This window comes from Rhinatrema bivittatum, chromosome 2 (genome assembly GCF_901001135.1).
Source record: "Rhinatrema bivittatum chromosome 2, aRhiBiv1.1, whole genome shotgun sequence".
Lineage (NCBI taxonomy): Eukaryota > Metazoa > Chordata > Amphibia > Gymnophiona > Rhinatrematidae > Rhinatrema > Rhinatrema bivittatum.
Window position 1 is genome coordinate 244,234,302 of NC_042616.1, and position 15,860 is coordinate 244,250,161.

The 15,860-nt window shown below is 43.7% G+C and overlaps 1 protein-coding gene across 4 annotated transcripts in view; it reads right to left on the minus strand.

Annotated features, from left to right (window-relative positions):
- ATP2C1 (ATPase secretory pathway Ca2+ transporting 1) overlaps positions 1–15,860 on the minus strand; it is a 374,199-nt gene that overhangs the window by 212,265 nt on the left and 146,074 nt on the right. For 3 of the 4 annotated variants that reach the window (XM_029589345.1, XM_029589348.1, XM_029589346.1), the window contains exon 2: positions 3,979–4,089. In XM_029589345.1, coding sequence (XP_029445205.1) covers positions 3,979–4,089 — 111 coding nt within the window. Of the gene's footprint in view, positions 1–3,978; positions 4,090–12,293; positions 12,320–15,860 lie in introns of those variants that run through there. The other variant, XM_029589347.1, reaches the window with a different exon arrangement.

The window sequence follows — 15,860 nt, forward strand, 5'->3', positions numbered from 1 at the left end:
CTTAAGAAAAGAGTAGGTTAACAAAATAGAATCCTGCCATAAAAAGTATATTTTCTGAAATTAGACTAAATAATCTATACAGAGAGATATGATTAAACTTCCAGGCCAGGTTTTTGGTTGGTTGGGTTGTTTTGGGTTTTTTTTTACCCATACCCACTTGAGCTGAAGCACATATGTAATTCCATGATGTTCAATTCAAAAGAGGTTATGGATAAGAAAACTGTGCAATACATATCTGTATAGATTTTTATATAATTTTAGAAAACATAACTTGTGACAGGATTCTTTAGTGTTCAGTTATGGCTTACACAGGAAAAAAATGGAGTGGGACCCAGTTTGTCTTCAAATAGCCTAGGACCAATGTTTAATATTCAAAGGAAGTTCTATGGGTAAAGTGGTGTTTTATGTGCAGAGATGTCCTTTTACAAAATTGCCCGCCCAACATGCCAGTAAGCTAACACGTAAACCTACCTAGACTGAACAGACGCATTCCTGAGAGTGGAGTTGTGGGAAGGGTTTGGATTTAGAAGCCTGCTTTGTAAAGTTTAAACTGTCTCAATTTTCAGGAACATTTTGTCCACACAAAATAGCAGGTGTAACTTGTGCAAGTAAGGTTTGAAGGAATAATCTGCTAAACAGACAAAGTCCACTTTGAAAACTGGTGCAACTTATGCATGTATTTGTGGCCTAAGTTATGCAGGATGTTTACAAATTACCCTCTTGAAGTGCAAGTATATGTTGCAGTATGATCTTGTTTGACAGAAATATAAAAATACTCGTTTGCTGGAATATAAAAATCAATTGTGGAACAATTACCAGTCACCATATTCTCTATGAAATCAGTGACCGGAAGCATTGTACCAAAAATTATATCTCCTGAACAGAGTCGAACCTTGAGTTTCAGGAAACAGTTTTTTCTTCCTGCAAAGTATTTTTAACCATGACCATCCTTGAACTAACACATTTAAGTAAAAGCTTTTATTGGTGGCAGACAGATTTTAACACTTCACAGACAAATTAGATACAATTGCCACATATCACAGCTTAAATGTCCTTAAGCTCAAACTGTCATAGCCAACTTTGCAAACTTTTGCAAAAAAAACAAATCAAAGCAAACACATTTCAAACATGTCCATCATCTAATTAAGGTGGCCTACACACATTTTAAACCCAATGATTCAAGCCAATCTGAATGATTAAGGGTGCTTATATATCACTTCTTGTATTTGCTAATGAAAGCATTCATTAAAACAGTCTCACACCTCAAAATCTGTAAATGAACCTTTTTTTTGCAACGATTCTGCTTCCAATTTATCCATATGTATTGTTCCATGAGTTTTGTTTTTCCATACTGTTAAATATAAGGACAATGTTTTTCAATTCACTGAAGCATAATCACTGAACATCACCATCATTCCACCCAAAGTTTTGCTTCAGTTCAAGAGGATTTTCACGTAAGAACCCTTGGGGAAGAAAAGATGTGCCCACTGTTCTAAAACACTAAATATTGTCTGGTTTCTGAAAATGCAACTCATGACAGGATGCTTTATGGTTTAGTTATAAATATTATGGGGAAAGCAAGAGATGGATCCAGAACAGTCAGCAATACTTTCCAGACCACCTACAGCAAAAGATTGTGGTTGATATTTTAGTCCACTTGAAGATGTAGAAATGAGGGTCAACAAACGAGTTGTAGATGTTATCTTTTCACTGGACTACCTTAATAGATCTGCGACTAACTTTCAAGATCTATGCTCCTTGCAGACTTGCCAGAAGTTATATTTTCTGAAGCTAGACAAAATGAGGATGTCAGAAATGGATAATTATAATCTCAAGGAACCGGAGTAATTTTACAGACAAATATTCTGGTATCCCATATTTGCTCCTGTCTCAAAATTTATATCAAAAGACATATCTTCTTGGGATTAAAAAAGATATACAGTTTGCTTCTAAACTCGCATAAGGGAAGAATAGGTTATGTTGGTTTAAACATGTGATTGCAGAAAAGAAAAGCCCACAAAACTCCTTTGGCCATAGAAGCTGCAAGCACCTTGCTGTTGAAAGGGCTATCAATGATCAACCTAATTCTGGTTAAATTTTACTTCTGTTGTATGAAAGATCTTCTGCTGTTCTTTTTCCCCCAGTGGGTTATGTTACTTTTCTTCATTCCCAGTGTATTTAATTGCTATAAGCAGCTGGAGCAAGCCAGTCACCTGCCTCTCTGCTTCTGCACTAGCTGGCTCAGAGTACTGAACTGACCAGCTGGAGCTTCTGCTTATCGATTCATTGCTTGGCAAACCTAGCAGGGCCAGGATTCCTGAGTACAGAGGAGCTGGTCTCCAATGTTTTATTTTCTCTCTTTCAACGCATTCACCAGAAAAGCCAACCCAAGACAAATGCCTGGTTTTCAACTTGGATCCTGAAGCACAGGAATATAAAGCAACTTCCCCTTCTTGAACTCCTACAACACTGCACTCACTCTACCTTCCAGCTGCATTAAGCATCTTGCCATGTCACGGTTTCTTTGTGACACAAGTGTCTTCGCGTGATCACACTGGCTAGATTTTCTTCCAAGAGAAGCAGCCTGTGAAAGTCTGCACTGCAGCCCTGCTGGCTTTTGAAGTTCCATGAGGGTTCTTCTTGGAAATCCTCATGATTGCTTGCCATAGCTTTCCTGGACTCCAGTTTTAAATTTTCACCAGTAATCCTTGCCCACATCCTGAAATTTTTTTTTTTTTTTTTTTTTACTCCATCACGTTTTTAAACAAGCACACCAGCTGAAAGGCAAGGCACCATAAACGCCCAAAGGTTTAGGCCAAGTTCGATACCCATATCCTGGGACTGAGCATGCTGTGCTCCAGGCCTGTTCAAATTGAGCTGGAAGCACAAAGGAGCACAAGGAAGTTGCCACATGCACAGCTCTTTTACATGCTGTACTGACCTGAATATAAAACAAATCCAAACACAATGACTATTCTCTTATATCTGAGTCATCTTATGTACAGCCCTTAGCTGACTGCTGCTTCTCCTGCCCGGGCATCCTATGCAGCACTCTATGTTCACTGACATTTTTATATTCTGGGAAAAAACGGAGTCATCAAAAATGCTTTGTTTGCGTAAATAGTTGTAATTCTACGGATTCTATTTTGTGTGTTTTAAAAACACTTTCACAAAATGGAGATTTATATTTGCATCCACTTCAGGAAGTTTTTGTGGGAAGTGGAACTACCAAATTTAAAATTCAAGTCTCCAGCCTGGGCAGGACTCTCATGTGGTGGTCTTCAGCTCTGGCAAGATGGGCACTGCTGGGGATTTTCTGTGGTGAACTTTGACCCTGATGGGAATGGGCTCTGCTGGGGGTTTCCAGTCGCCATCTTCAGCCCCTGCAGGATGGACTCCTCTGGGACTCTACTGTTTGTTTTTACTCTTGTTCATTACCCACTAAAAATGTTTTGGTTTTTTTTTTAATTCCAGGCACCTGTACCATGTTAGCTCCTTAACAACAACAAAACAATAATGCAAGGGATTTAAGAGGTGGGAAAACCCCGGCTAGCTGACTGCTCAGGTGACCTAAATGACATTCCTGGTTCATGCAGGGACCGGTAGTGGAGGAAATGCTGCTGCTTCCCCAGGAATGCTGCTGGAGGGGAGGAGAGGAGATCGTGGTGCTTCCCGGTCAGAGCCTGGGAAGGAGGAAGAGCAATATCAGTGAGGCCCATAGAGGAGAGGGGAGAGCGATGTCAGTGCAGCCCCAGTTGAGAGGAGAGAGCAAGGTCATCACGGCCCTAGGCAGAGCCAGGGGAGAAAACACAGAGCAGAGATATATGTCGGGCAGGGTTGAGGAAGGAAAATGGAAAGCAATTCAGGCAGGGCCCAAAAAAGGGAGAGAGATGCTGAGGCCCAGGTAGGCGGTGATGACTCTGCTATGCCAGACTTCAAAATGTTAAGTTTGTGTTTACGGATTTAATCACCACTTACTTGAAGAATACTTGCAACTTCACTGACAGGTAATTCGCTTGCTTTTTTGGAAGCCAACACGGGAATCATTGTCTCATTTTCACCATTCGATATTTGTCGAAATCTTGAAACCTAAGCAGCAAAATTAAAAACAAAATGTAAATATCCCAAGGTATAAGAAGCATGGAACATCAAACAACACATTAACGATTAAAAATGGCCAGAAAAACTGTGAGATCTGAAACCCTAACCACGGTGCAGTTCTTCACATACAGATGGTTTACCCACATGGACTGTCATTTCCTGGGTTCCTTGCATCCAGTAAATTCCAAAAGTAGAGAAAATATCCAGGATATAGGCAAGTTGGCAAGCAACTTTTCAGGTCCAGCTCTATTAGGGAAAGTGCATCATAGGATATGTTCAGAAGCAGGAAAGCAGAGTTGCTTACCTGTAACAGGTGTTAACCCAGGACAGCAGGATGTAGTCCTCACATATGGGTGACGTCACTGGATGGAGCCCTATCACGGAAAACTGTCAAAGTTTCTAGAAACCTTTGACTGGCACACTGAGCATGACCAGCATGCCATGATCCCTGCAGCCACAGAGGTCTCCCTTCAGTCTCGTTTGCAGCAATAAGTGCAAGTGAAAAAAATAAAATAATAAAATGGCAGCGGCCCCAACTCCGCGGGGTGGCGGGTGGGTTTCGTGAGGACTTCATACTGCTTTCCTGGGATAACACCTATTACAGGTAAGCAACTCTGCTTTATCCCAGTACAAGCAGGATGGTAGTCTTCACATGTGGGTGATTAGCAAGCTACAGGCTGACTCATATTTTAATAGGTCAATGGCACTCAACAGGCACAACAACTGGGGTGCCATTGACTATGATGAGGCAGCCTGAATCACAGCAGACTGTTGTGGAAGAAGTTGGGTATTATACTGGAAAAAGGTTTTTCAAGACAGATTGTCCAAAGGCAGAGAGTCTTATTGTCCTTCCTTATCTAAGCAGTAATGAGCTGCAAATGTGTGCAGAGAACTCCAAGTCACAGCTTTGTAGATGTCAGCGATAGGTACTGAATGGTAGTGTGCTATCGATGTTGACATAGCTCTTACCGAGGGCGCTTTTACTCGCCCTTGGAAAGGAAGGCCTGCTTTCTCATAGCAAAATTCGATACAGTCTGCTACCCAGTTGGAGAGAGTTTGTTTGCCCACTGCAGCTCCCAGTTTGTTTTTGTCAAAAGAAACGAAGAGTTGGGTGGACTTCCTATGGACTGCAGTGCGTTCTAGATAAAAAACAAGTGCACATTTACAGTCCAAGGTGTGCAAAGCCCTCTCGCCCTGGTGAGAGTGGGGCCTTGGGAAAAAAATGGGCAAGACTATGGATTGGTTAAGGTGAAAATCCGTTACCACCTTAGGCAGAAATTTGGGGTGAGCGAGTGGGACCATTCTGTCGTACAGGAACCTTATGTAGGGTGAGTATGTGACAAGGGCTTGAACTCACTGACTCTCCTAGCAGATGTAATGGCTACTACGAAAAGGCCTTTCCATGTAAGAAATTTTACATCACAGGAATGCAAAGGCTCAAAAGGGGATCGCATGAGCCTTGCAAGCACTACATTTAGGTCCCATTCTGTTACCGGTGGTCGAATGGGAGGCTTAAGCTGAAGTAAGCCCCTCATAAATCAACTCACTAGGGGTTGCGTTGTTAGTGGGCCATCTCCAGTTCCCTTGTGATATGCCGAAATGGCACTCAGTTGTACCCGTATAGAGGAAGCCTGAAGACCAGAATCTGAAAGGCTCCATAAATAATTAATAGAGATGGAGTGGGGCAGGAAAAAAATGTCAATACCTTTTTGCGTGCACCACTTGGTAAATTTAGTCCATTTATAATGGTAAGATTTACATGTGAAAGACTTTCGTGAAGCTATTAGAAACTTAGAGACCTGAGTTGAGAGATTGAGTGGTTGTAAAATCAAGCTTTCAACATCCAAGCTGTCAAGGCAAGGGTTTGCAGGTTTGGGTGGGGTAACTTGCCTTGATTCTGTGTTATGAGATGAGGATGGGTGTCTGGGTGGAGAGGTCAGTATGGGGTTAGGAGGATCATTGACCCTCTGTCCTGTCGTAGCTTCATGAGAGTCTTGGCTATGAGCGATATCAGAGGATATGCATAAGGTAGGCCTGTGTTCCAGGGGTGAGCAAACGCGTCCCTGGTGAGTATTCCCAGACGCCTGTGGAGGGAGCAGAATCTTTCCACTTTGTGATTGAGTTTGGACGTAAAGAGGTCGATGTTTGGTTGACCCCAATGTTGAAAGATCTTGCTCACTACACAGGGATCCAAAGACCATTCATGGGGATGGAAACGTCGACTGAGACTGTCTGCTAGGACATTCTGTATGCCTGCGACATAAGTGGCCCTGAGAAGCATGGAGTGTGCTAGGACCCAGGCCCAAATCTGTACTGCATTTTGTGAACACCCGAGGTGCTGCAGCCAGTCCGAATGGCAGAACTCGATATTGGAAATGTCTGTGCCCCACTATGAATCGGAGATACTTTCGATATTGTGGGGAAATGGGGATGTGAGCGTAGGCATCCTGAAGATCCAGAGAACAGAGCCAATCTCCTTGCTGTAATAAGGGAAGAATGTTCCCTTATGAGATCATCCTGAATTTTTCTTTTTGAAGAAATTTGTTGAGATTTCGGAGGTCTAGGATGGGACGGAGTCCGCCTTTTTTCTTTGGAATTAGGAAATAGCGGGAGTAGAATCCTCTTCCCTGTTGAGACTGGGGAACGGTTTCAACAGCTATGGTCTTCAGCAGGGTGGAGAGTTCTAACTCTAGGTGAGATGTGTGGATATTGTGTGACCACAGTGGAGTGGGTGGGGAATCCGGAGGTATCATGAGAAATTTGAGATAATATCCTCGGTTCATGATGGCTAACACCCACTGATCCGTGGTTATAAGGCGCCAGTTTTGTATGAAATAATGGAGCTGACCTCCTACAGGCAAGTCTGGTCTGGAATTGTTGGAGTGGCTGCTGCTCTCTGGAAATTTTTCAAAACCCAGATGCCGGTCCTGTTTGCGAGGCTGGTTGAGTTTTGGTCTGTTTTGTCTGGCATCGACGTCCACGTTGAGGTGGTCTTGAAGGACACACGCTAGATGCAGGTGGGTAATACCTACGAGGTCGGTAGAAGGGCTTCCTAGCATCTCTTCTTATGGGCTTTTGAGCTGAGGATGGATGTTCAGCTGGTAATTCTGAAAGCTGGCATAGTGTCTCATGGTGGTCCTTTAACTGTGAGACCTCATCTTGGATTTTTTCACAGAAGAGGTTATCTCCGGTGCATGGAAGATCTGCCAGCTTATCTTGCACTTCTGATCAGAGATCTGAAGCCTTTAACCAAGCCCATCTCCTGGCACTGATTCCTGTAGCTGACATGTGCACAGATGTTTCAAAAGAATCAAATGCCGCTCGGATTTCGTGTTTTCTCAACTCAAGGCCCTTTTGGATAATGGCTTTGAATGGTTTCCCTTTGTTGTTGTGGGAGATTATCTGTAATATCCTGTATTTGTTTCCAGAGGTTTCTTTGATATTGTGTTATATAGAGTTGATAAACTGCTATACATGACACTAGTCTGAAGCCTTGGAACATCTTGCGGCCTAGTACGTCGAGAAATGTTTGTTCTTTCCCTGGGGGGGGGGGGGGGGGGGGTCAGAAGAATGGGGATTTTGTTTTCTAGCTTTCTTGTGTGTTGATTCCACCACCACTGATTGATGTGGAAGTTATGGTTTTTGGAACCCCGGTGTGTGCTGTACTAGGTACGTCACATCTGTTCTTCTGTTAACTGGAGGAACCGTACAGGGATGTTTCCAAAGACTGTGCTGTAGATCTAATAGCACTTCATGGATTGGTATTGCCATGACTTCTTTGAGGGCATCTACAAATTGGAGGACCTCCAGAGTTTTGTGTCTGGTATCCTCTTCTGTGACCAGGTCAAATGGTATTGTTTCTGACATTTCTTTTATAAAATTTGCAAAAGAAAGGTCTTCTGGTGGGGACTTTCTCCTTTCCTCCTGCGGAGAAGGCTCTGATATGAGACTTCAGTATCTGTGTCTAGGTCTACGTCTTCCCATGGACTATACTGGGGTTCTAAATGGGATCCAGATGGAGAAAGAGTGTCCTGTGTAATATGATTTTTTTGGCATCGATGAAATTCTTGATGCCTTTAAGAGGTGGAGCTTTGGCATCAATGGAGGTATTCCGGGCATTGATGGTGACTTGGACAGCATCAATGGGAATCGACGTCCGGTGTCCCCCGATGGACTGGGAAGAGGCATCAAATGCATCAATGGAAGTCTCAGTCGTTGTGGTTTTTGCAATCCCGATGGACCGGGTAAAGAGTCCGAATATTTGTCATCCGATGAGCCTGGAACAGGTATTGCCGGTGGAGTCATAAGAGGTTTCCTCGGTGCTATTAGCGCAGGTTGCGCCAGAAAGGCACCGATCAAGGTATCGAGCTTGCTTATCAGTGGCGCAAATACCAATGGATCCTGTGTCGGTGTGGGTATCGGCGTCAGTGGAGGTTGTAGATTCTGGATTGTCTTGATGATTGCTTGTTTAATCATGGTATTCACTTCTTCTCTGGAGACTGGGACTGGGTCCATTGTCACAGGAGAAGGTACGATGGGCGCTACTGGCTCATCCACATAGATATGTGGTGGCTCAGTCTCCAACACCGATGCCGGTAGAGAGTGCCTCGGTGCCTTGGGTACAGAGGGGCATGGAGACTCGTGTACCCGGACCCGCTTCGCTATCAGCTCGATGGCCATCGATGCCAATGCGGTATCCGTTCCTCCACTTTGTATGGATTCGGTCCAATGACGGTGATGTCTTTTTTCTCGATGCTCTTTACCTGTCAACGAATAAGCCCCCCGATGTCCCAGATGGAGTCGGAGACAGACTGTTACCGGTTTTCTTCTTTACTCAATGAGGTTTATCGATGGAAGAAGGTATTATCCTTGGTGATGACTGCGTAGATGTCGATGGAGTGACTTTTCTGAAGAGGATCTCCATCTTATGCAGCCGGGCACGCCTGCCCTTTGGAGTCATCTGCGCACAGGTGGAACATGCACGGACATCGTGACTGGGACCGAGACAAAGAACGCATATTTCATGCAGGTCCATTATCGACATCATTCAGGGGCAGTTTGGACACATTTTAAAACCCGTGGCCATGATTAATTTTTAAGGCTGGGAAACTGTCGGTGGCCTGCGGGGACCGATGTGAGGTGCCAGGAACCGACTGAAAAAATACCCCGGAATGGTACTCACCGAACGTTCGTCAAAGAGAGAAAAAACTTTGATTTTCCGTGAGGAAATATTTGTGAGAGAACTCACAGAGCTCCTTAAACGCGAGGCTAACAGCAACGCGGAAAAAAAGAGATTGAAGGAAGACCCCTGTGGCTGCAGGGATCATGGCATGCTCAGTGGGCTCAGTGTGCCAGTCAAACGTTTCTAGAAACTTTGACAGAAAGTTTTCCATGATAGGGCTCTGTCCAGTGACGTCACCCACATGTGAGGACTACCATTCTGCTTGTCCTGGGATAAACAGGCCAACTCTATTCTTTCTAACCAGAGGAGAACCTAGAGAATTTGGCACCTGAGGCGGCTACTACTTTGGAGCAAACCCCCCCCCCCAAGGATACAGTTGTAAAATTTCCTAAACATCGATAAAATATTTCAAAACAGCAGACACATCAAACAACACCCAATAATTAAAACTAATAAGGATTTTAAAAATCTCCCTCTCTCGTATCTATCATCCTAAGATTATTGTAGACTGGAGGCACGCATGCACACACACACACACACAACACACAATATGCTCCCTCTTCTCTCTTACATACGCATACATGCTCGGTAAGAGACAGAGGGTGCATGTGTGTGTAAGAGAGAGACACACACTTCCTCTGTCTCACTCACACACAGACATGCTTCTTCCATATCTCTCTCACAAACACATACGCTTCCCTCTATGTCTGTGTCACATGTCTGTGTGACATGCTGCATGTGTGTGTGTGTGCTCTCACACATACACACACACACACGCAGGCAAAAACTGAACTGGAAACCACAAGCCAGATTCTGTATGCAGTGGAACAATGGAAAAGCAGAAAATCACTATTCCTCAAAACAATAAATCAATCAGAATAGTAAAACCATACTAAAAAATATACATTTCAAAACAGCTGATGAATAGAATAAATTAAATAATTAGAAGCTCCTGTACAAATTTTTTTTAATTTTCTAAACATTGATAAAATATTTCAAAACAGCAGACATCAAATACCCAGTAATTAAAACCAATAAGGATTTTAAAATCTGCCACTCTCCATATCTGTCACCCTGAGATTGTTGTGAACTGGGGGTACACACACAAACTATGCTCCCTCTGTCTCTCACACACATACACGCTTGGTGAGAGACAGAGGGGTGTGTGTGTGTGTGTCATTTCCTCCATCTCTCTCACATATACACGCTTCCTCTGTATCTCTCACACACGATTCCTGTCTCACCCAGGCACACGCACACATACTACTTTCTCTCTCACCCCCACCCTCGCACACAGACACTCTCTCACACATATGCACTCAGAGGTACCCTCTCATATATATACACAGGCACACACACTCTTCTATACACTCACTGTCTCATGCACAAACAGGTCTCACTCATTCACACAAGTTCACACACACCATGGTCTCCTGTTGTGTTCAGGCTGTGGTGGGATGAGCTCCACCATGGCCCGAGGGCCTCCAGCTATCTTCAGGCCGTACAGCTCACTAATCTTCCTGTTTGTGGGGGGAGGGAGCAGAAGCTGTTCACAGGCGGGTATGCGTGCATGGACACCTGCAGACAGCTTCTGCTCCCTCCCCCTCCCAAGCAGGAAGATTGGTAGGCCATACACAGCAGGAAAGACCACGGGCTGCCAGCTAGTTAGGCTCTACCGGCAGCCCACGGCCTCTCCTGCTGCCGCTGGCCCGCCATCTTCCCAGGTGTGCCACTCTGGGCCTGTTCTCTTCAGTCAGCAGGGCTTGGGCTCCCTGCCGACCGATGCTCCTGGCTAGAATGTTTCTTCTTCCCAGGTGAAGACAAGAGGTTCATTGGTCGCACAGTCACTGGCACCCCCCTCCTTGTCATCACCCGGGGCGGACCGCCCTCCCTTAACATGCCTCTAATGTCTTTCTTTTCAGTGTTAATACAAACACTGCTTAACATGGTTAGCTAGGCCTAAATTAACAGTACAAAAGTACTTTTGTCTTTTTGGAAGAAAATATCAATTTCTTTTTAAAATCATTTTCCAGAAAAAAAGATAACCGTCTCAGTTATAATTACAAATAAAAATGTACACAAAAACCTTAAAATGACAGCAACCTCTCTGAATAGCAATACTAAACCAGGAAATATATTTTAAGAGAACTCCAAGAGTATGCTTGACTCCCACTGGAGCACAAAGGCATGACCCATCTTAGCCACCCACAGCATCAATGAAACAGACTGTAGACAGGAAAACTGACTTTATAAATACATTAGGTACTCAGCTGAGAGTTTAATAGCAAGATTACACATAAAGAACGTGTATGGGAGTTCTGCTACACAGCCAGCACTGAGAATTTGATCCATTCAGGATGGAAAAGTTACAATTAACAGTTTCCTCCCCATACCCTAAAGCAGTGGTTCTCCAACCTTTTTTCCGTCATGACACACCTGAGAGATGCTCACATGCGTGACACATTGCACACTACAGTTAACAGCTATACTAAAAATAAAAAAAACCAAACCTAGATATTTTGTTGAAAATAATGCAGGAGAAAATTAACATTCTTTAATTTCAATAACTGCTTATAAAATATCATTATTAAATGGGTTTTTTTCACAAAAATGTTAATCTTTGCTTACTGCATCAATGAGAAATCTGGGACTGGTATGCGTACGCAGCACACAGTTTTTCAATCCAGACAAACTCTCATGCATTTCACTGACAACCTCAGAAAGTTCTGACTTTTTCTTGGAGTTTATACAGAGCAGAGTTAAGAAATTTCCCCTTTCAACTCACCATACAAAAATATAAATTCAAATTCCAATATCCCCTCAGTAATAGTACTTCAAACCCCTTCCCTACCATCCACTGTGTGAAATAACATGAAAACCTGCTAAAAAGGGAGTTAGATATTATATAGCACATCAGCCATAACGTAAGAGTATTAACACCCAGGACTTGAAGGTAACATCCTTACCTATGAAAAAGCAAGATTGCAAATATAGAACACAGTACACTTACTTTTGGAAAAGCAAAGAAAGCCAGACTGCTCTGGATTCCTACACAGAACCTACATCCTAGTTAGCAGCATCCCTCACCTCTGTCAAACATGCAGAATGCAGACTGAATCTTATCTAATACAGAATAAAAGACCATAAAGTATAAAGAAACATACAGAGAAAAACGGAAACTCCAAGAAGTGGGGAGGAGGAGGTGCAGTGGGATGGCGGGGCAGGATAGAGCATGCCTGCAACATTTCTGGCTTGGATTGGTGGTGGCAGTGATTGCCAGGGTTGAGCAACAGGGAGTGGTGATGAGGAATTTTAAGTACCAGCTCCTTAACTCTGCACTCTCCTCAAGCAGCAAGCACACATGGCTATAATAGAAAGCATAGGCTTGCTAGGTCAAATTTTTGGTGACACACTGTTTGAGAACCACTGCCCTAAACCATTCCCCTTTCTTAGGTTCATGCCAACTAAACATTAAAGGAGGGTTGCAGTAATTTTTTTTAAAGACTGTTACTGTAAATGCACTTTGCAATCATTTACTACAAGACGTTGTGCTTTTAGAACAATTGGAAAATCAATTTTTGTAATGCTTGTTTTTAGACACAGGTGGAGGTACTTGATGGTACTGCAGTCACAGTGAAAGTGAAGCTTCCCACTAATGCACACTAGTGAAATCAAGCACAATGCTGAATACACAAAAAAATATTAAGGATTTATTTTAAAGATGTTTCCAAAATCACAGTCTATTTTATACTAATATTCATTAAAGAAAAGAAAAACATTTGGTTGGCCATTAACATATCTCAGGAGTTACTAAATCCAGGTGTGTATGCTCAGGTGCTCTCCTGCTTTTGAGACGTATGCAATTTTATAACGTGCATAAACAAGTTATTTAAACTCATTATCCTCAACAGAAAGCCAATGACATGAAGATGGATTAGAGTGAACAAGTATGGAGTGCCTCAGGGATCTGTATTGGGACCCTTACGGAGGTGCGGAGGTAGGGGCATCTTCTATTTCAGATGCAGTGGATGTGGAGTTTCCAGGAACTTCGAGGCAGGAGGCGTGGAAGGATAAAGAGTTCATGCAAGGACAGGAGGGGCATGTTCCCACTAAGTCGGCGGTGCATGTGGAGGAGACTCAGGAAAGCAGCGCAGCAACTTTGGGGGCAGGTAAGAAAGGAGGTGAATCTGAACATGGATCTCATGCGTCGGGGCAGCGGAAAAGGAGGGCTGGATCCAGTTCCTCTTCCTCTTTCTCCAGTTCTAGGGAGTCAGGACCAATCAGGTGGGGGTATTGGAGGAAGGCCCTAGGCATGATATGGGACATCCGGCTTTGGCATCATTAACTGAGTTATGGGAGGAGGTGCCTAAGCGTCTGGTGCGGCGTATTTGAAAGCGGAAATATGTGAATATTTCAAATTATTAGAGGGGCGAAGAGGGGGTAGAGGAAGGATAAGAAGAAAAGTTGTTAAAAAAAAAAAAAGGAAAAGGAGTGAGAACAGGACCAAGGGTAGCCAAAATTGTTGTTAATAGGGTGCGGGGTTTCCTGAGATTGGCCAGCGTAGTAGGGCATTTCGACCCGTCTCAGAATGGTGCTTTGCTGTCTTACGCGGACAGCATATTGGGAGCATTCAAGGATTATGAAGGTTGGGCCTGGCTCAACTACGATGAGAAATTTTGCGACAAGATGGCTGGCAATCGATTCATGTCGTGGGGAACTCAAGACATACACCTGTAGTTAATTCAGATGACCATCAAAGGTGTCAATACACCTAAAAGCTCAGGGGCAGGGGGAGTTGGTAGTGGTAATCTGGTGGGGATTGCTGGGGGTAGCGGTGCAGATAGTTCCTTTCGAGGGCAAGGGAGTGTTAGGAAGCCGGAAGGTCATGCTCGGCGGGTCAGATGTCTGCTGGCGATACAATAACTTACCTGTTTCTTCCCAGAGTGCAAATTTCGACATGTGTGCACTGGAGGTGGAGGGGCACACCCAGCCACTAAGTGTCCTCAGGGGCAAGGTGCCGCCAATCCTAAGGGCGGAAAATCTTGAGGTTTTGCAGCACAAGATGGCTGGCAATTTCGCTGGTTTTTCTTTCAGTGTTACAAAGTTGGTTACGGTGTTATCCGGAGATTGAAGCAGCCAGTTTTTTGAGCGTTGGTTTCACTGTTAGGTTTTGTATTTTAAAGAGGTTACTATGTTGATCGTTGCTTGCCCATGGGTTGTGCGATTTCATGTGCTTTTCGAAGCTTTCAGCACTTTCATACAGTGGGCTACTATGAGGTATATGATCCTCTCTAAATACAACACAAGCATCAGTACTTTCATAATAGCTCAACTAGCACTAGCACGGACTTTTAGGTCTTAGTTTCTTAACTTACTACCCTTTTAAGCCTTCTTCCCAGCTGTTTAAGCTTCCAAGTTTTGCAGTCCTTGTTAAATGTAACTTTGTTTCTCCTGATTATAATAAGTTGTTTATGTTTACTGTTTACGTCCCTGTTCGATGTAAACTGACCTGATAAGGTATTTAACTTTGAAGGTCGGTATAGAAAAATGCTAAATAAATAAATAAATAAATAAATATGGGTTGTAACGATATGTTGCATTACTTGGATGATTCCTTGTTTGTAGGACCTAGTCAGTCTGGCTTATGTCAGGATCAGTTAGCTGGTTTTTGGCAGTAACTCCTTCTTTAGGGGTCCTTATAGCACAGGACAAAATGGTAGGTCCGTCTACTAAGCTTACTTTCCTGGGTATTGAGTTGGGTTCGGTGGGAATGGTGTCGCATTTGCATTCGGACAAAGTTGTCAAGCTGTAGGAATTGGTGAAGTTAGTGCGAAAGGCGACTAAGGTGACTTCAAAACAGAAGCAGTCCTTGATTGGTTTGCTTACTTTTGCGTACCGGGTGATTCTGATGGGCAGGGCATTTATACACAGGCTGTCTGCGATGACTATCTGTGTACGGGCAGGACATCATCTTATCAGGGTGAAGCAGTGTGTGAAGGAAGAACAGGTTATCTGGGAGGGCTTCTTAGAGTCCTTTAACGGGGTTTGCTTCATACAGGAAGTATCTAATGGGAAGCTGGAGTGGTATTCGGACGCAGCGGGGGCGTTCGGCTTTGGTGTATACTTTCAAGGTGATTGGTGTGCGGAGCAATGCCCGGAGGCTTGGGAAAAGCAGGGTCTTACAAAAAACATCACCTTTTTAGAGCTGTTTCCCATAGTGGTAGCGCTTGTTATTTGGGGACAGACTCAGGAATAAAAGAGTTGTTTTGTGGTGTGACAACTTAGGGGTGGTGCAGGTAATTAACAGGCTAGCTGCTCGATGGGGGTTTTTGCATAGTTTGTATAATAAGTTTGAGGGTTCGGGTTATGTTATGTAATAAACTGTGGCCTTGTTTTTAAAGCCATATAGGTGTACTGTGATTCTTGTACAAGGGGGTAGGGAGACCAATAGCGAGCTGCAAGTCTTGCTTCCCTATGTTATCCTGCTCATACAAAGATATCCTGTCCACTTGGGACCTTCATTTGTCTGTGTTTCCTCTGCCCTGGTAACAAGAGACCCTTGCACAGATAGAGGAAG